At 42.9% G+C, this 19,138-nt stretch overlaps 1 protein-coding gene across 9 annotated transcripts; it reads left to right on the plus strand.

The window, feature by feature from the left end:
* The first annotated feature begins 1,239 nt into the window (after window positions 1–1,239).
* LOC140636865 (glutathione S-transferase A4) lies at window positions 1,240–17,472 on the plus strand. Of its 9 annotated transcripts, none has more exons than XM_072832646.1 (7): window positions 1,240–1,357; window positions 2,294–2,398; window positions 8,864–8,915; window positions 10,521–10,653; window positions 11,501–11,642; window positions 13,208–13,339; window positions 16,877–17,472. In XM_072832646.1, the coding sequence occupies exons 2-7, from the start codon at window positions 2,312–2,314 to the stop codon at window positions 16,997–16,999; spliced, it is 669 nt and encodes a 222-aa protein (XP_072688747.1). In that variant the 5' UTR covers window positions 1,240–1,357; window positions 2,294–2,311; the 3' UTR covers window positions 17,000–17,472. The 9 variants fall into 9 exon arrangements, with proteins under 9 accessions (XP_072688747.1, XP_072688752.1, XP_072688748.1 ...); XM_072832647.1 differs by having other exon boundaries at window positions 1,295–1,743; XM_072832648.1 differs by having other exon boundaries at window positions 1,295–1,617.
* The last annotated feature ends 1,666 nt before the right edge of the window (window positions 17,473–19,138 follow it).

Below are 19,138 nucleotides of genomic sequence, written 5' to 3' on the forward strand. Positions count from 1 at the left end.
CAAGGCAGATACTCTCAGGAGTCCCTCAGGGAGGACATAATATCAACATCTATAGCTTGAGAAATAGCCGAAGCTACTTCTAAAAGCAAGAAATAGTTCTTAAGTCCTCCTGAAGGCGAAGGCGTATACAGTACACTTTGAGATCCATGTCAATTCTGCATTCTGCTCTATAAGATAGCTTTACTGTACTTTTTGAAGTTTTATTTATTTATTTATTTATTTATGTTTTACTTTTTGAAGTTTTAACTTATTTACCAGCCAAATTACTTTTTTTAGCTCCACTGACACTTCTACCCCAATGGCCCCCTTTTCCCATCCAGGGAAGTACTCTATTTAGCCTGTGACTTAGAGTGGTTGTCTTTAAAGCGTATGAAACGAAGAGGGGAAAAAAAAAAGAAAAGAAATGAAGGGAAAGCTCAAGATGATCAAGAGAGAAAAGGGGGAAAATGTACATGATCTATAGACAAAATGGGACAAGTTCTAATAATATATGGGTCCTGTTTATTTTGGGGTGTTCTGTTTAATAGTATACATTAGAAAAGTATTTAGGTACTTTTGCCTTTTAACAACCTTCAAAATTGTGTATCATGCATGGGTTAAAAAAAAAAAAAGAAAAATCTTAACCTAAGGGTCAAAGTGTCAAAAGAAAGGCAGACTGCCACGTGCAGCGCCTCATTTGGATGTGTCTGGAGTCTTGGAAGCTTGACTACCCTACGTTCTCCTACAAATGGACCTTGAGAGCTTGTTTGGAGGTTCTAGCAGGGGAGCGCAGCTACTCGTATACCCTTGACCGAAGAACGGTCCTCCTCTATCGGGGATGGTCGTCCTCTTCGACCGAGCGCGCAGCTTCGGGAGGGACGCACATGGAGCGGTGAGGGAGGAAGGGGACACCCGCCTAGCCAGCCAGATCAGCCGAATCAACCCTGGCGATCAATGGGGTGACAGATGTCGCAGCCAGATCGCCCTCACATCCGAGAGACCAGGGCCGCGCAGGCGCTATATATGCCTCAGAGACGATTTTCCTTTACACATAGGTCGAGTGGCTGTGAGCACACTGGCTCTCGACTGGGACTTTTCATCTAAGACCGTGACCTAACCCACACTTCCGAGGCCATTCCATTCCTCGTAAAGCTGAAATTTTTGCTCAAAACTGGCTTGATTTGGGGCTGCTCTCATAGTATCCAGAATGCCTTGCAGATGGGTGGGGCATGCTAAACACCGCCGTCCCTATTGGTGAGGCTTGGCGGAGCCTCGCCCACCGGGGCGCCTTCCGGGGACCGGCCGGCCCCGCCCCGCCCCGCCGCAGACCGCTCGCCGAGCGCTTTGTGGGGCTCCGGGTGCTGCGAGCCGACTCCAGGTCTGTCTCCCTGCGGCCGCCCCCACCCGCCCGCTCCTCGGCCCCCGGCCTCTGAAGTCCACCGTCCAGCGCATCCCTCCCTCCCGGGCCCCTTCGGTCCTCTCGTGTCCCTCCCTCCCTCCGGTCCTTGGGCGCCTCCGCCCAGGGACCCCCTGGCTGGGGCCGGGGTCCCCCTTGGCTCCGTGTGTTATTAACCCGCTCCGCGGAGTCCGGAGCCTCTGGTTTCGGTGGAAGCGCAGCTCGGATCCCCCGGAAACTTGGTGAGGCGCGGGCTGAGCGGCGTCCGGTCTCGGGTGGCCACGTCGGAGGCCTGGGGGCACCCCGCAGGCAGGACCCCCGACGCACGTTTTGCAGACAATAGTACTGCCCGGCCCCTCCACCTGCAGGTGCCGCGAGGACCGCGTACGGGGACGCACGGGGATGCACGGGGACGCACGGGGATGCACGGGGATGCACGGGGATGCACGCCTTCTTGCCAGGGCTGCAGAGGGTGCGTCGTGCCCCGCGGCCCTCCACGTCCCGCCTCGCCCCGCCTCGCCAGCCTGATTTTGGAAATTTCAGGATTTTCAAGGTCAAAGGATATGATCTTCCGGATCTAAGAAGGCCCGTGCTGCTGGCACGAACCCCTATCCAGCAAATGTCCCCAGCTTCCTAAGACCCAGAATAAGAAATCCTAAGTAGGAACAGAATGAAAACCAACGTGGTTGTTTCCTTTAATATTTGGAAACGGTGGTAGGTTTTTATTGAGTGAGGGAAAACGCAGTCCTTAAAAAAACAACAATTAAAAAAACAACAAACGATTTCCTGTGCCAAAATCCTGAATATTCATTTAGGCCGCGAGCACAGGGTGGAAGACACGAAATAAGGCTGCTCTTGTAGGAGGAGCTGCGCATTTGGTTGTGTTTTTTTTTTTTTTTTTTTCTTTTTTCCTTCTAGAAAGCCTGAAAGGCCATCATGGCAGCGAAGCCCAAGCTCCACTATCCTAATGGAAGAGGCCGGATGGAATCCGTAAGATGGGTTTTAGCTGCCGCTGGAGTCGAGGTACCCTATATGCTGTTTCTTCACAGATTTGCCATACAACTTGGAGACTTTTGAGGAAAACCTAAATGGTGGGGAGGCCTGTTGTAGCCCTCTCCCCCCCCCTCCCCAACACAGACATGCTTGGTTGAGTCAGAAGATTCCTTCCTTGCAAGAGTTTTTTTTTTTTCTTTATAAATGGAATGTGGCTGATGGAATTCTGTTTTACTTTAGACTTTTCCTTAACTGTTAGTTTCTGATCTGCCACCAGTAAGTATTTATTCAGGAGGAGAAAAGGAATGAGCCTGAAATTTGCCAGTTAGGACTTGTTAATTGCCCAGTTTGTAGGTAAATTTCCTCTTCAATGGCTTCCAACCGGCAGCCTTCTTATCGGTCTGAATGTGTGTGGTGTTTATATCTTTCTTTTTGTTCTTTTAGCTTCTTATGTATGGAAATGGTCAACTTGGTACAGAAGTCGAGAAAACATTGCCATAAATTTCCCTCACCCAGTTTCCAGTCATTTGCTTTATGCAGCTCTTGCCTCATCCATCTCCTCCATTTGTTTTGTGGAAATATTTTAAAGCAAAATCCAAGCATCACATCCTTTCATCTGTGATGAGTATTTCAGTTTTTATTTCTAAAAGATGAGAATTTTAGAACATAACCACAATACCACAATCACACCCAGCAAAATTAACAATTCCTTATTAATATCTGGACAGCCCCATTGTCTCAACCAGGTCTTTTTATAGTAAGTTTATTCCAGTCTGGATCTAAATCATGCCCCCACATTGCATTTGGTTATGTTTCTTTCAGTATTTTTAAAATCTGTAACCTTAAAAAAAAAAATCTGTAACCGTTCCATCTGCATTTTTTAAAAATAAACTGTATATTTGCGGATAATTTTAAAATTATAAGGTTATAATTAGCAAAGTTATAAAGACAGTGCATATAAAGACTACTCAGTCTCCCCTAATGCTATCATCTTACATAATCATTTCAAAACTAAGAAATTGACATTAGTGCACAACTAAACTGCAGACTTCAAATTTAATTACTTTTGCCATTGATGTCCTTTACTGTTCTTGGCTCCAACCTTGTACTTAGACACTATGCTTCCTTAAGTCCCTCAATCTTTCTTTTATTTCATAAGGTTGACAATTTTGAAAAGTATTGATCAGATTTTTTGTAGGACTCCCTACTTTGGCTTTGTTTGATGTTTTCTCATAATTGGACTGGAATTTGGGGTTTTGGTGAAGACTAGCAAAGAGGTCAATTGCCCTTTCATTTGCATACTATTAGGGGTGATGTTAACATAAGTTATCGCTGGTGCTGTTAACCTTGGTCACTTGGTAAGGTGGTGTCTGCCGGTTTCTTCATTGTAAAGGGACTATTTTCCCCTTTATTATTTGGAAGCAAGTCATTAAGTTCAGCCCACACTCAAAAGGATGGGAGTTAAACTCCACCTCCTGGAGCGGAGGCATCTGCGCTTAGAATTCTTATGTAAGAGAGATTTGGGGTTTTTTCTCCTCCATTTATTTAATCATTTATTTATATCAGTATGGATTTAAGTATGTGATATTTATTGTATGGTTTGTTTAGTAATCCAATAATGCTTTCTTGCTAAAATTAGCCTACTTTGGCCTTTGGCTCTTTCAGGTTGGCTCCTGCGTCACACCTGTTTACATGGCTCCATGCCTCCTTTTCTTTTTCTTTTTATTTTTTTTCCACCTTCAGCTCTCTCTTTCTTTTGACTCTTAAAGATGCTACAGGCTCATCTTGTATTTTCCTTGTCTTGGCCCTAGATTCTGGTATTTCTCCAAGGAGCTCAGGTGTCTTTTATGAGCAAGTGGTTTTAGCAGCTAAGAGCTGAATACCAAGTGTCTGTATTGTTTTTAGTGGCATTTATTTGTGGAAGAAACTGCCCTGTAGAATTTCCTTCATTCTGGATTTGGTTGATCTACCCTCATTTTAACACATTCTTCTATTCCTGTATCTCCTGTAAGCTACTAGTTGGACTCAGAGATGTGATCAAATCCAGGCTCTTTTCTATCTCTAAACATTTTTTTTTTTTTTTTTTTTGCCTGTCAGACTCCATCCTGAATATGTTTTTATTATACGACATCAAGGGATGCATGATGTCTGAGTGTCTCCTTTTCAGCAATGCTGGGCTTGATCGGGGTGTTCCAGTGACATCAGCCTGACCCACGCACTATAAAGTTTCCTCTATTACCTTCTCAACCACTGGTTTTAGCAGCTACTTACCATCACCATTGTTAGGGATTATAAAATGGTGATTTTTTCTGTTTTCTTTCTATCATCGTATCTGAATTTATTAACTGTATTTCTCTTACAAAGAGTAAATTTAACTTAACTAATTAGTTACCTTGAAGTATAGTTCATATGGGAAAGGTTAGGTATATGCTTGATATAGTCTCTTTATCAAATTTTCAGAATACTCATTTGTTACCCTAGCAACCTCCAAAGATGGCAAATGAGAGTTGTTGGATTTGAGGCTTTGTGTTTTGCTTGGTTGGTTTTGGTTTTGGTTTCTTTGCATATCATTATAACTCACTGTACGGTATTCTAAAATTTTCTAAATCAGTTGATGGTATTTTTATATAAAAATTCTGATTTCTGACTTCTTTTGATATATTTGAAGATCTGATAATACTAGGCCCTCATCTTCAGAGGGCGGTAATTGCTAAATCTGAGTAAGGAAGGGCTACCACCATATATGGACTTTTACAGTTCATTACACTCCTCATCATTCCCTGTTGTCTCAGGATTGATTTTCTAATTGTGTTAAGAAGAGTGTGAAAAAATTCGTGGTCCCCTGACCTGAACCTGGTTGGCATATTGATGTCACCTGTTTTTTCCCTGCGTGCTTCTGAGTTTGCAGTTCTGGCTTATTTTAATGGGTTTACAATGGATGTCTTACTTATACATTTAATATAATCCTTTGTCAAATCCTCTCTTTCCAATCTTCATTCTCCCCTATTCCTCCTACTTCCCTATGTAAGAATCTAGATTCTTGGTGACAACAGTAGAGAAACTAACCCTAGGTAAGTTCAACAACAAAAAAAAAAACCATGGATCATATGACCCACCTCCCCTAGAGCAGTCACAGAAGGCAGGCAGGGGAGGTAGAGTAATTGGTCCAGCAGGTCCCCAGCCCACCCTTCCAACCTACGTGGAGGGAAGGGAGCTGGATTAGCCTCCTTTACTAGAGATTGGCCACATGGTTTACAGGAGCAATCCCCCAAAGGTAGCATTGGTGAGGGGGCCTCCACATTTCTTTTCCAAAGCACACTTTTAGTTAGGTTTGTGCTCGTATAGATCTGAAACAGTTGTGGTTGACAGGCTGGCAGCCCAGTGGAAAAGTTCATGATGCCCAATATCACAGTGCTAGGTTGAGCCTGACATGTGCATGCACATCTGAATCCCTCAGTAACTAAAACCTGCTGGAAGGCAGCCTGCCTGATTCGGAGAGTCGGCATCCTCAGACTCAGTCATTTGGTTTGGGTCCTTAGACGTCGCTATTGCTTCCTGGATGAGTGTTGCTGCTTTGCTGCTTGGGGCTTTATTTGCCTGAAAATCTTCCCAGAAACCCAGTCCAATCCCCTTTGTTAAGAGGGAGAGTAACACATGTAAAAGACTCAAGTGCCACAAACTCCTGTTTTAGGTTTTCTGGGCAATTCCCCTAAAACTGAGAGTGTTGGGAAAGAGCATGATGTGTTGAGCAAGAGGGCAGTTCTCCAAAGAATCTCACTGGGAATAGTACCCTGGTTAGGGAGCAAAGGTAACTGTGTAGATAGAACCCGAGACGTACTTGCAGCCTTGCACAATACAGAGTCAGTCACCAAGCTCCCTTCAAGCTCTGCCTTGTGATTTTTCCCCCTCCCTTTCCGACCCTCTCATCTGTATTTCCTTTGCCAGTTTCTTCTTACTGACCAAGTTTTGTAAGGCTCAAGAGTTTCTCTGCTGAGAGATCACCTACATTTTGTATAATGTTCCTGAGAAGTCAAAAGCCAGAATCAGAACCATTTAGAAAGATTTGCTTTAAAAAAAGTACATTTCTAGTCTCTCTCAACTACTGAATGTGAATCTGTGAACAGTGGGCCTAGCAGTTCTCTCTCATCTCACACACACACACACACACACACACACTTACTTTCCTATTTATTTTCTGCTTTGAATGATCATGGTTCTAAAAGGTTGAGAGCCATAATATAGAAGTGCCACCTGCACTACATGTGGGTGTTTGGACAAATGCTCTAAAATTCTTACCCTGAGCTGCTGCTCTGTAGGCACTAGATGGAGATCCTGCCAGAACTGTCTCACACCATGAAGATCCCAGCAAGTAACAGAAGCCATACCTACATCCTGTTATCTTGATTCAACCCCAAGTCGGGTAGTTGAGCCAGAAGAGAGGAGGATTGCTGATTCTGTGCTGGTCAGCTCTGCCCCTCCCTGGGATGATTTGGGGGAGCAGCCCGGGGACAGACATGGGTGGGGAGTCATCTGGGGACTTGGTAAGAGGAGTTCTTCCCTTCTTGAGATGAGGCACATTAGTGCATTCAAACACATTTTTTTTTTAATGTCACGAGAAGAGGAACATGCTTCCACTATTTCTTCCCCCCTACCATGTTTAATTTGAAAACTTCTAAGCCTACAGAAAAATTATAAAAGGATTATGGACACCTTTCAACTAAATTCACTAATTGTTAACATTTTGCTACATTTCCTTCTCTCCTCTCTCTGCCTTATTTTTTTTGTCAACCACATACAAGTAAGTTGCAGACATCAACCCATATTTTCTCCTAAGAAAGAAAAAGTAGTTGTTCTAACAACCACAGTATCACTGTCACAACTAATAAAATTAATACTAATATTGCAATATCAATATATGATTCATATTCAAAAGTTCCATATGATCCCCAAATGTCTATATACTCATTATCTATTTAGCAGTACCACTACCCACTCCCCTGCTTCCAGCATCCAGAATCTAACAGGATTCAGGTGTTTGGTTATTTTATCTCTTTAGTCTGCTTTCATCTATAGTAGTATCTGCATTTTCTTTCCTTCCATACCCTTGACTTAACTAAAAAGAAAAATGTAAAGGAGAAACTGACTCTTGTGTGAACTTGGAAATCAAATTCCATAAAGAAGAATCATCAGGGGCAGCCCTGGTGGCTCAGCTGTCGAGCACCACCTTCAGCCCAGGGCTTGATCCTGGAGACCTGGGATCGAGTCCCACGTCAGGCTCCCTGCATGGAGCCTGCTTCTCCCTCTGCCTGTGTCTCTGCCTTTTTCTTCTCTTTCATGAATAAGTAAATAAGATCTTTTAAAAGAAGAAGAAGAAGAAGAAGAAGAAGAAGAATTATTATCAGAGGAGGGCTACTTGGCTAATAGAATCAAATCTCTTTTTTTATTTCATTTTATTATTTTTTTTAAGATTCCATTGATTTATTCATGAGAGACACAGAGAGAGGGGCAGAGACAGGCAGAGGGAGAAGCAGGCTCCCTGCAGGGAGCCCGATGCAGGACTCATCCCAGATCCCAGGATCACAACCTGAACCGAGAGCAGACGCTCAACCACTGAGCCACCCAGGCGTCCCCCAGAAGAAGCTTAAACACAAACAAAACAAAACAAGTTTTTCCGTAGATTTGAGACAGTCCCAGCCATTTTTGTTGCAGGGTGCCCCGCATCCTGGATATGCCTGATTTTCACCTTGCAGTTAACCCTGGGTTAATGTCTTTGGCAGTATTTTTACAGTGCTACTGTGCCCATCTCATTGTGTCACAGCGGGAAGCACATGAAGTCTCAGTGTCTCCCAATGGGGTGCCTAAGTTTAATCACTTAGATAGATGGTGAGATCTCCGGATCTTTCCACCACCATGATACGTGTTACCTTTGTCATAATTAACTTGTGGGCTGATACTTTGAGGTTGTTTTGAGTCTTCTGCGCCCTACAACTCCGTGATTTCAGCATCTGTTTTGATCCTTATCAGAATCCGTTGTAGATTACAAATTGGCAACATTCTAATGTTATCATTAACTCTTTAATAATAAAAGAGCTTTTCCTTCTGCCTTTTTGGGTATCATCGCTTAAGGACAGGGACTTTTTTTATTGGTGTGTGTGATGATCCCTTTGTGACATTACTCTTCTAATGCTTGAATTGTCCCAGATTTGGCTAGGGACTCCCCCTCAAATGGGGTCCTGCCTGCCTGCCTTTGCCTTTGCCATATCACATTGGTCTTTGAGCTGTTCTTTGCTTTCTAATATACCAGCACCAACCTTTTCTCCCAGGAGCCTTAGTTTCTTTTAGTAGGCAGTGATAGTGGGAAACCGAGATGTGGGTGCTAAGTGTGCTCTTTCTCTCTGTTTCTGAGACAGTTTGACTTGATATTTTCAGTTCTGATCCTGTAATGACATATGCCTTTGTGGGGGGGGGGTATCTTTTTTTTTTTTTTTAATTTAGTTTGATGAAGAATTCTTAGAAACTAAAGAACAGTTGCAGAAGTTGCAGGATGGTGAGTATAGAAATGAAACAACTGTTGGTAATACTGTTTTTCTTTTCAGGTTTGTTTATTTTTAGGCCGAGAGAGAAAGAGAAAAAGAGAGAGAGCATGAGCTGGGGGAGGAGCAAAGGGAAAGGATGAGAGAGGATCCTCAAGCAGACTCCACACTGAGCCCGGAACCTGACTCAGGGCTCAACCTCAGGGCTTGACCTCATGACCCCATGACCCCGAGATCACGACCTGAGCCAAAATCAAGAGTCAGATGCTCAACCAACTGAGCCACCCAGGCGCCCTAATAGTGATTTTGTTTAAGAACTGATATTTATGTGGAAGGGCAAAGACGCTGACACTGACTTCAGAACAGTATCCTAAAACCAAGGGGGAGAAATAACTGAAATAGCCAGGAAGTCACTTTTAGTTGAATTCGCTGAGAGCAGATGGGAGTAAACGCCAGGTGGACAGTCTTCTCCATTCCTTTCTCCTCCGCCTGCCCGCCTCTCACCTCTCCTTCCCCTCTTTCATCCCTTCCCTCCTCTTTTCTTCCCCACCTCACTCCCTCCAAATTGTCTGAGGCATCGGTGTCTGCTTGAAGTGTACAGACGGAAGTCCCCATGTACACCGGGCCGCCTTTCTGTGGCAAATACCAAACAAATGAAGTCCATGAAAGGTGTCCCCTTAACTCCTGGTCAGCCCCACTCTCTCCGTGCCTGGACTCCATAAGGAATACCCCGTGACTCTGCAGGTAGCCTCCCTCCCCACCATCACGGGGTCTTTAGGCCCAGTTGAAGGCTCCCTAAACAGGAAGCAGCTGCAATGTCAGCCTTCATGTGTGACACCGGCTTGACCTCCCTAGACAAGTATTGAGTCCTCATCTCCCCCAGACCCTCACGTGCCCCCCAGTCCTTGAGCCCCTTGAGGCCTGGGCTGTATCTTCTATCTGCGTCTCTGCAAGTATAAAGAACAAACCTTAGTACAGGTTTGTTGAAGAAAGTAATGGGTCGCTTTTTAGATCAGTGGCTGCAAACTTGGTAGTACGTGGTCTGTGGCTGTGGAGGAGCCAGTGTGTACACAAGAGTGTTGGTTGGTGACTTAGGTTTAATGAATTTTCTTTTTTTTTTTTTTATGAATTTTCTAAAGCAGTGCAATCAGTAGAACATCCCACAATGGTGGAAATGCTCTGTTCTCAGTCTGAAGTAGTAGCCGCTAGCCATGTGTGTCTCCTGAGCACTTGCCATGTGTCTAGCATGCTTAAAGAATAGAATTCTAAATTTTCAAAACTTTGATTAATTTAAATTTAGGTTTCACTAGCTACGATGTTGGCCAATGAGGCTCTGCAGAACTATCTTCACTGCACTCTCCCCCACCCTTTGTCATGTGGGTAGGTATTTTCTGTGGGGTGAAAATGAAAAAAGAAGGTCTGGAACAGTGCTAGTTTTCAGGCTCCTGTGATGGTTAAATCTACTTCCCTGAGTGAAGTTGAGTTTATCTGTCATCAGGGAGCTTCACACTGTCCCCAAGGCTCTGACCCCACTGTCCCTTTTCATTTGGTAGGGCTTTTGGAGGGGTTCTTGGGGACAGGGAAGAGATCAGTTCTAACTCCGGCCCTTCCATTCTCAGGTAACCACCTGCTGTTCCAACAAGTGCCCATGGTTGAAATTGATGGAATGAAGTTGGTGCAGACCCGAAGCATCCTCCACTACATAGCGGATAAACACCACCTCTTTGGCAGGGACCTCAAGGAGAGAACCCTGTACTGTGGCTCCTCTCGAGTGATCTCCTGTGTCACTTACTGATACTTTAGCTGATTAGCAGCCTCTATATTGTGCCCTGTCTCCTTCCTGCCTTGTATCATTAGTGTAAACAACGAACAAAAACCAGTTGAAAAAATCAGTATAGAAAAGTCTGAGTAAAACAATAGAGAAGAATTGAGTTCAGATACTGGGTCCTCTATCTAGGGCATGATTGTTGCAGGTTTCAACATCTTTAAATATTTTGAGACTGCTTTTTACCTTTCTCACAAATGTATTATCACTAATTATGAAGAACAGGAAGCTGCTGTTCCATTCAAGGCCAGGGATACTGTGCCTTGATTATAATTTTGATTATATTTTTGAACACTGAGCCTGGTCCTTGTACCTCCTAAGATGCATGATACTGAGTAAAGTGCTGAGTTCCACAGTCCCGATGAGTGTCCCATACAATATACAGATAGCACATACCTGATATTATCATCAGAGTCAATGAAGTGATGGTGTAGGATGTTTAACACCATGCCTGGTACACACCAAGCATTCCATAAATGATACCCACTGTTTTTATGAATGTGGAATTCCACCCACACCGAGCGTGGGTGCTGGGGCGAGGGAGAGGATTAGGGGCCCGGGAGAGGGGGAAGTCATGATTTGATTCTTCTGGTTTCTGATTTGTGACAGATTTTTCTAAATTACAACTAGCATTGGCTTTGCATCTTTGCTCTTGGGAGACCGGTATAGATAATTGCTTCTGGGTACTTAAGTGAAAAGCACTGTGAATTCTTAGCTATGGAAGCCGATGTGTTCAAAGAAGGGGAAACTGAGACAACTTTTTCTTGTTTTAAGGATTGACATGTACGTGGAGGGGACGCTAGATCTGCTGGAACTGATTATCATGCATCCTTTTCTAAAACCAGATGATCAACAAAAGGAAGTGGTTAACATGGCCCAGAAGGCTATAATTAGATACTTTCCTGTGTTTGAAAAGGTAGGTGGCAGAGAAGCCCATGAGCAAAGCATAACCAGTCTATAAGGGAGCAGCAACTAATGCCACTTCCTGCTCAGGACAGTGTAACGTGGAGGGCCATTGAACTAACCGTGCTGGATTCCTGAGAGCTGATGGTAGCTGTCAGCACACAGCCAGGATGTCTTCTTGAAGCCCCTCAGATGCAGCTTGGGCCATGTTACTCAGAAACCTGGAAAAAATATGAGTTCGCCACATGTGTGCATTATTGTTCCTTACATTCACCATCCGGCCCTGTGTAAGATACAGAAAAGCAGAAACTACCTAATTCCTTGCTGCTTTCTCCCACGAACATTTGTGGAATGGCCATTGTGTATCAGACATCCTACCGAATAGTTTTGATGTAATAGAAGACCGTTTTATTTCTCTTCCCTTTGCTCTTTTTATTTTCTGTTTTGTTGTTTTCTACTTTTTGTTGTGCATCTGCTCTTCTGAGCTTCAAACTCTTTTTCTCAGCCGAGGGGAACGGTTTTAAATGTTTCAATTAAAAAAAAGAGAGTGTAAAAATAGGAAATTGGCAAATGTCCTCTGGCCATCTTCGTGGAATTAGATTTAAAAAGGAGAGGTATTAGGAAAAAAAAAAAAAAGGAGAGGTATTTTCTGGGTTTTTCTGTTGCTTGGTTTCATGGTCTCTTGCCCAGAGGCACTTGGTGAATGTGAAATATGATAATGTAGAAATGTGGGTGTGGCGAGGGGGGAACAGGTGCCTTAGTAAAGGGTCACTGCTGGCTCCTCTGTTCCTGTGGCCTGGACTAGGTCAGGGCTCCTCCCAACTCATGAACTGTTATCCTTTTTACACGTAATGGAATGGAATCCCAGACAGACTGAGTGACACGCCTAAAGAGGGGAGCCAGGATTGGAGCTCTGGCCCCTGACTGAAATTCTGGATTCATTGTGCTCTCCCACCCTGGCTCCAGGAGTTGTATGAAGAGCTCCTGTCTGTCAGAGACACACACACACACACACACACACACACACACACAGACCCAGACACTCACACCTCACAGAAACTCACACTCGTGGGCATCCAAGACTTTGCTGCGAAGGAGAACCACCCCCTTTCTACCGCTGTTCCTTGCCTCTCCCCTATCATCTATCCCTGTGAATCTCCGAACCTACATGTTACTCTCAAAAAGGGAGTCAAAATGAACTCTTAGGCTTTTAGTTTCTTCTGTCTTGGAAGATATGAAAGGAAGCCTTTTTTTTCTTGTTAAGATTTTATTTGATAGAGTACAAGCAAGGGGAACAGCAGAGGGGGAGGGAGAAGCAGACTCCCTGCTGAGCAGAGGGCCCCATGTGGGGCTCAAATCCAGGACCCTGGGACCATGACCTGAACCAAAGGCAGATTCTTAACCAACTGAACCTTCTAGTTGTCCCAGGAATCCTAGTACATTTTCTATATATGGGATACAGGGAACCTCTTAGTTGATATTATTTATAAAATACTCAGATACTGCACTGATTCAACAGTGTCATCAGTTTCTCCATGTAAAGTATTGTAAGCAATGTAAAACATTTGTATCCTGTAGGTTTTAAGGGATCATGGGCAAAGGTTTCTCGTTGGTAACCAGCTGAGCCTTGCGGACATTATTCTACTCCAAACCATTTTGGCTCTAGAAGAGAAAATCCCCAATATCCTGTCTGCATTTCCTCACCTCCAGGTAAATAAAACCATGTTTTGGAACACTGGCCCAGGACTCTTAGGCCTTCCTTCAATATCTGTTAATTGGTTGACTAGAGGTGTGTGTACTTTTCAAGATTCTAGTTCGTGAAATTAAGTGAAGATACAGGCTTGAAATGGCTTTTCTGGTCCCCAATTTTTAGAGCTGAAAGATCATGCAAGGAGTTTGCCAGTGAGGACTTGCTTTAGTGGTAATCACAGGGATGAGGTGTTCCTTGTCCATTCATGCCGGATAGGGCTTGAGATCAGCACCAAAACCAGTCTCATCGTCAGGATATGGCTCTCAGTCTCAGAAATAACAAACTTGCTCTCAAATTGGAAACATGCCATCCTGAGTTTGGGAAGCTAATACATGGCGCCCTAAGAGTTCCCACCATTCTCCTTCCCAGAAATTCCAAGGAGAGACTTGGGTGTGGTTCTGCTTATTCCTCATTATTCTGCTAATATTGATCATAGAACTTCAAAGCAGAAAGGGGCTTCAAACAACCAATCTCATCCAGCACCTTCAGTATAGATAGGAGTAAGCAGAGACTGAGGGTAAAGAAGCCAGCAGCCAAGATGGACTAGTTAGTGGGAGCCTCAGTTCTATCGAGAACCAGCTTTTTATCTTGAGATCTGATGGGCTTTCCTCTATATGGGGAGTTGGCAAACTAGTCTCCTGGGTCAGATCGGGCCTGCTACCTGTTTGCGTACAGCTCTTGAGCTAAGAATGCATTTTACAGTTTTAGGTGGCTGAAAAGTATCAAAAGAATAGTATTTCATGACATGAAATCATAGGAAGTTCGAATTTCACAAAGCCATGCTCATTCATGTATGTATTGTCTTCCTGCTTTTGTGCTACCACACTAGAATCGAGTAGTTCTGATAGAGACCATAGGACCTACATAACCTAAAATATTTACTAACTGGTCCTTGGTAGGAAAAGGTTGCCAGTCCCCAAATGGGCACATCTCTAAGTTATCCAAAGCCAAGAGAAACAGATCTGTGAAGTCTCCAGGTACATATGCTTTCTTTTAAATTTTTTTCCAAGTCTAGTAAATACATTTTGATACACTAATGAGGACAACCACCACTATTTAAATACATGTACCCAGAAATAAGAACTGAAATCTTAAGGCAATAGCCATTATATTGTTTAGCTACCTGTTTATTTCCTCTTGCAGACAAAGAAGCAAATATTCTGAAATTTGACTTCAATACCAGTAGGTCCCTGAAATAACCCAAGGACCTGTTGGTGTTTTCCATGATGCAGACAACTTGCTTTTACACCCCAGGCATATCTGTGTAAATATGTATGTTTTGTTGTTTTTTGGGGAGGGGCGCTATTTATTATTTTTTTAATATTTTATTTATTTATTCATGAGAGGCACAGAGAGAGAGAGAGAGAGGCAGAGACACAGGCAGAGGGAGAAGCAGGCTCCATGCAGGGAGCCCAACATGGGACTCAATCCCAGTCTCCAGGATCACATTCTGGGCCGAAGGCGGCGCTAAACCGCTGAGCCACCCGGGCTGCCCAATATGTATGTTTTTAACACGGGTCCAGTTCCTTTTTTCCCCTTGAAGCACAGTTGACACACGACACACAGTGCTGTGCCAGTTTCAACACAGTGACCCAACAGCTCCACATATGCTGTGCTCACAAGTGTAGCTATCATTTGTCCCCATACAACTCTGTTACAGTGTCCTTGACTGTGTTCCCTGTGCTATGCCTTTCATTTCAATGAACTTATTCATTCCATAACTAGAAGCCTGTACCTCCCACTCTGCCCATTTTGTCCATCCTCTCAGACTTGTCCCCTCCGGGAACCATCAGCTCTCTGTATTTATGCATCTGTTTCTGTTTGTTGTGGTTTTTAGATTCCACGTATAAGTAAAGTCATGTGATACTTGTCTTTCTGTGATGTATTTCACCGAGCTTATAATACCCTTGAGGTGCATCCATGTTTCACAAATGGCAAAATTTCATTGTTTTATATGGCCAAGTAATGTTCCACTGTATATATATACACCATATCTTCTTATCCATTCTTCTTGGATTGATACTCATTGCTTTCATAGTTTGGCTGTTGTAAATAATACCATAATAAACATAGGAATGCATGTATCTTTTCGAATTAGTATATTCATTTTTTTTCTTAGTGCTTTCATTTTCTTTGGGTAAATATCCAGTAGTGGAATTCCTGGATTATATGGTATTTCTGTTTTTAATTTTTATTTATTCATGAGAGACAGAGAGGCAGAGACATAGGTAGAGGGAGGAGAAGCAGGCTCCATGCGGGAACCCGACATGGGACTTGATCCCAGAACTCCAGGATCACGTCCTGAGCCAAAGGCAGACGCTCAACCACTGAGCCACCCAGGCGTCCCCTATTTTTAATTTTTTGAGGAACTTCCATATTGTTTTCCATAATGGCTTCACCTAAATATAATTTTAATCCCGGATGAGATAGGGCATTGATATTAAAGGGCTTTAGAATCTAAAAGGTCATTCCTGCATTGATTAAAGGATAATAAAAAAGTCAGAAGTGTAACAGTTTTATTATACGTGACAAATATGAAGCTTAGGTAAATCTTAAAATGGTAAATCCTATAGAAGAAGCTTCTAAATATTGGTATAGTACTTGAAATTAGATGATACAAAGAGTTTGAGTAAGTGAAAAAAAGAAAATTGTCATTTACATAGCTTTAAGTGACATAATTATTATATTTTGTTAATATTAGTGATATATGTATGTATGTTTATATGTCTGTGTGCATGCTTAAGGCTGTGCTTCGTACTATAGACATTTAATAAATAGTAGCTTTTTGAATAAATGACCTCTTTGAAAACTTTTGTTAGAATAATTATATTTGATGGATATACACTTCTTCATACGTTTCAAAATTTTTACTAGATCAAAATAGAATTTTCTTTTCAATTACTGAGAATTGGTAAGATTTGACTCTGTGAATGGAAAATATGGTTTCCATTAAATATGATTTACATAAATATCTGATATCTAGTGTCTGAGCCCTAGGCCACAAAAAATATAACTGGCCATCTCCCACACCTAGCCTGAAAGAGGATTCATTTGGTAATAGGAGTAAAAAAAGTTCAAGGAAGCTGAATTTTAAAAAGGTCATATGATGGCCTTTTAAAATAATTTTATTTAAATAACTCATGCATTTTCTCTGAGTAGATCAGTATACCTAAGGTACTAATTTTTCTTTCCTTTTTCCTCTTTAAGGAAGCATCATAATTCTAATCTAAGCATTTTTTATTTTTCTGTCTCCGGAGAAATTCACATCTTGATCTGAACTGTGATACTTGTGTATATAAAGCCTGGTTTAGGTCCCAGCCATTGTGGACAGAGATGGTAAATGGTTACACCAAGAGATCAGATCCCAAACAGATGCTGGATGACATTTCTGGTCGGGTTCCTATAACATACTTCTTGGGCCATTTTACACAATCGTATTTTCATAGTTATCATTACCTTTGCTGTCAACCTTGAACTGTTGTGTTTTCCTTTTGTAGGAGTTTACAGTGAAAATAAGTAATATCCCTACAATTAAGAAATTCCTTGAACCTGGCAGCAAGAAGAAGCCTCCTCCGGATGACATCTACGTGAGAACCGTCTACAATATCTTTATGCCATAAACATCACATACATCTGTGAGTGAGAGCTAGCCCCTAGAGATTGCAGTTCCACAGTAGCATCTTAATTGATGCCAGGCTGCCCTGATCCCAGCTCTGTCATGGTGCTATGTATAACTGTTCCTCAGTTGGGTCTTTCATGTCAAGATCTTTTCTAGAAACATTGACCTTTTGTTTTGTCCGGTGAATAATTGTTACGCAACTTTTTTCTGAAAGCCTTTTCGGAGAGGCTTGCATTTAAGTTAGATCTGATGTAGTTATTCATTTCCTGATAACCAGAATGGGCAGGACCTTGTATTCTCCCTTGAGCTTTTTCTCCCCCGCTTCTTATCCCTGTCTAAAAGCAGTATCTTCCTAATTTTTGGTGTTTTGTAACAACCCAGAATATCTAGTGAATAATTCCTCTCAGCTATAATAAATCTGTGGTGTAATGAAGGCAGTCAATATTAGCCAAAATAAAGAATTTACAAATCATTGCCCTGTTGCCAGAATTTTTTTGATTAAATTGTTTGGAATCTATAACATATTCCCATGGTTCAAAAATCAAGAGTATAAGAAGGTGTAGAATTGGAAGTGTTCTTTTCAGCCCTACCCTGCTGCTACCCGGTTCTGCTCCCCACCTGCAGACATAGTTATCATTTGTATATCTCTCCGGTAATATTTGATGCATACATAAAAAAATATATAGATATTACTTTTATCTTATTACTCCCCGAATGATTATGTGTAGGCTGCTAATTTTTTGCATTTCAGAATTAAAAGTATGGTTTTGTTGTTGTTGTTGTTTTTAAGATTTTATTTATTTATTCATGAGAGACACAGTGAGAGGCAGAGACAGAGGCAGAGAGAGAAGCAGGCTCCCCGCAGGGAGCCAATGGGGACTTGATCCCAGGGCCCCGGGATCACACCCTTAGCTGAAGATAGATGCTCAACTGCTGAACCACCCAAGTGTCCCTAAAAGTATGGTTTATTAATACTGCTTTTAACATGTGTTGATTTAGGTCTCAAATATTAATTGAGCACTAATTATGTGCCAGGCAGGGTGCCAGGGGACAGAACTCTTGAACAGAGCCCCTGTTCTAGAACAGCTCACCACAAAGTAGGGGAGAGAGGTGTCAACAGCTGAAGTAATTTTGGAAAAGGGAGAATTTCTGCTTTTAGAGTATCTGATATTTCAGGAATTAAAAAACTGAAGAAAAGCAAGTTTTTTTTTTTTTTTTTTTTTTTTTTTTAAATTTATTTATTTACGATAGTCACACTCAGAGAGAGAGAGAGAGAGAGAGGCAGAGACACAGGCAGAGAGAGAAGCAGGCTCCATGCACCGGGAGCCTGACGTGGGATTCGATCCCGGGTCTCCAGGATCGCGGCCTGAGCCAAAGGCAGGCGCCAAACCGCTGCGCCACCCAGGGATCCCGAAAAGCAAGTTTTTGATGAGAATCTCAGAGAGGACACACCTTACCGCAGGAGGGATTTTTGCTGAGATGTGAAGAACAGACAACAGCAGTGAAGTGATCATTAATGCCTGTCACAATCAGCACAAGTACTTCAGTGTTTTATTAGAGGAAAATCCAGTGCAGGCATCAAGGTGGTTGTTTGTGTTCCCAGGTCCTCAGTGCCTCTGTCATCACTGTGATATTTAGAATTGCTTGAAGTACAATTGGTGGCAGGTGTAGTGCCAGGCAAGCCTGAGGAGCGGTGATGGTCCAGGCTGCTGCCTCTGACGGAGAGGCCCAGGCTCCTGCCAGGCTCTTGAGAGCACAAGCCAATAGGAAGAAAGTCAGGTGTATACAGCATGACCTTGCCCAAAGACAGGTCTGGCCTTCATTTCTGGGAGTAGATCCCTATGCCCTTGGACTCTCATGCCTGATGGAGACACTTGTTTGCCTGGACCAAACAAGTGAGCTAGCCAGATAATTGTATGATTTAGGGTGAGGGCTTTGACCCACACCAACAATGCAGCATAGGGTGGGGGCTTTGGGTCTTGTGGTATCAGCTTAACTCTGGAGGGCCTGGAGACGGATCAGCCACATGGATAGTTAGTCATCCCTACATAGTGGAGTGCTCCCCAAATTCTGGACTCAAGGCTCCAGTGAACTTCCCTGATTGACCGTACTCCATTGTCACACTTAGTTGTCAGGAGGA

This window comes from Canis lupus, chromosome 7 (genome assembly GCF_048164855.1).
Source record: "Canis lupus baileyi chromosome 7, mCanLup2.hap1, whole genome shotgun sequence".
Taxonomy (NCBI): domain Eukaryota; kingdom Metazoa; phylum Chordata; class Mammalia; order Carnivora; family Canidae; genus Canis; species Canis lupus.

Coding starts and splice junctions, on each gene's coding strand:
- LOC140636865 (XM_072832646.1), top strand. CDS start 2,312: ATGGCAGCGAAGCCCAAGCTCCACTATCCTAATGGAAGAGGCCGGATG. Junction 2,399..8,863: donor TAGCTGCCGCTGGAGTCGAG/GTACCCTATATG, acceptor TTTTTAATTTAG/TTTGATGAAGAATTCTTAGA. Junction 11,643..13,207: donor ACTTTCCTGTGTTTGAAAAG/GTAGGTGGCAGA, acceptor TGTATCCTGTAG/GTTTTAAGGGATCATGGGCA.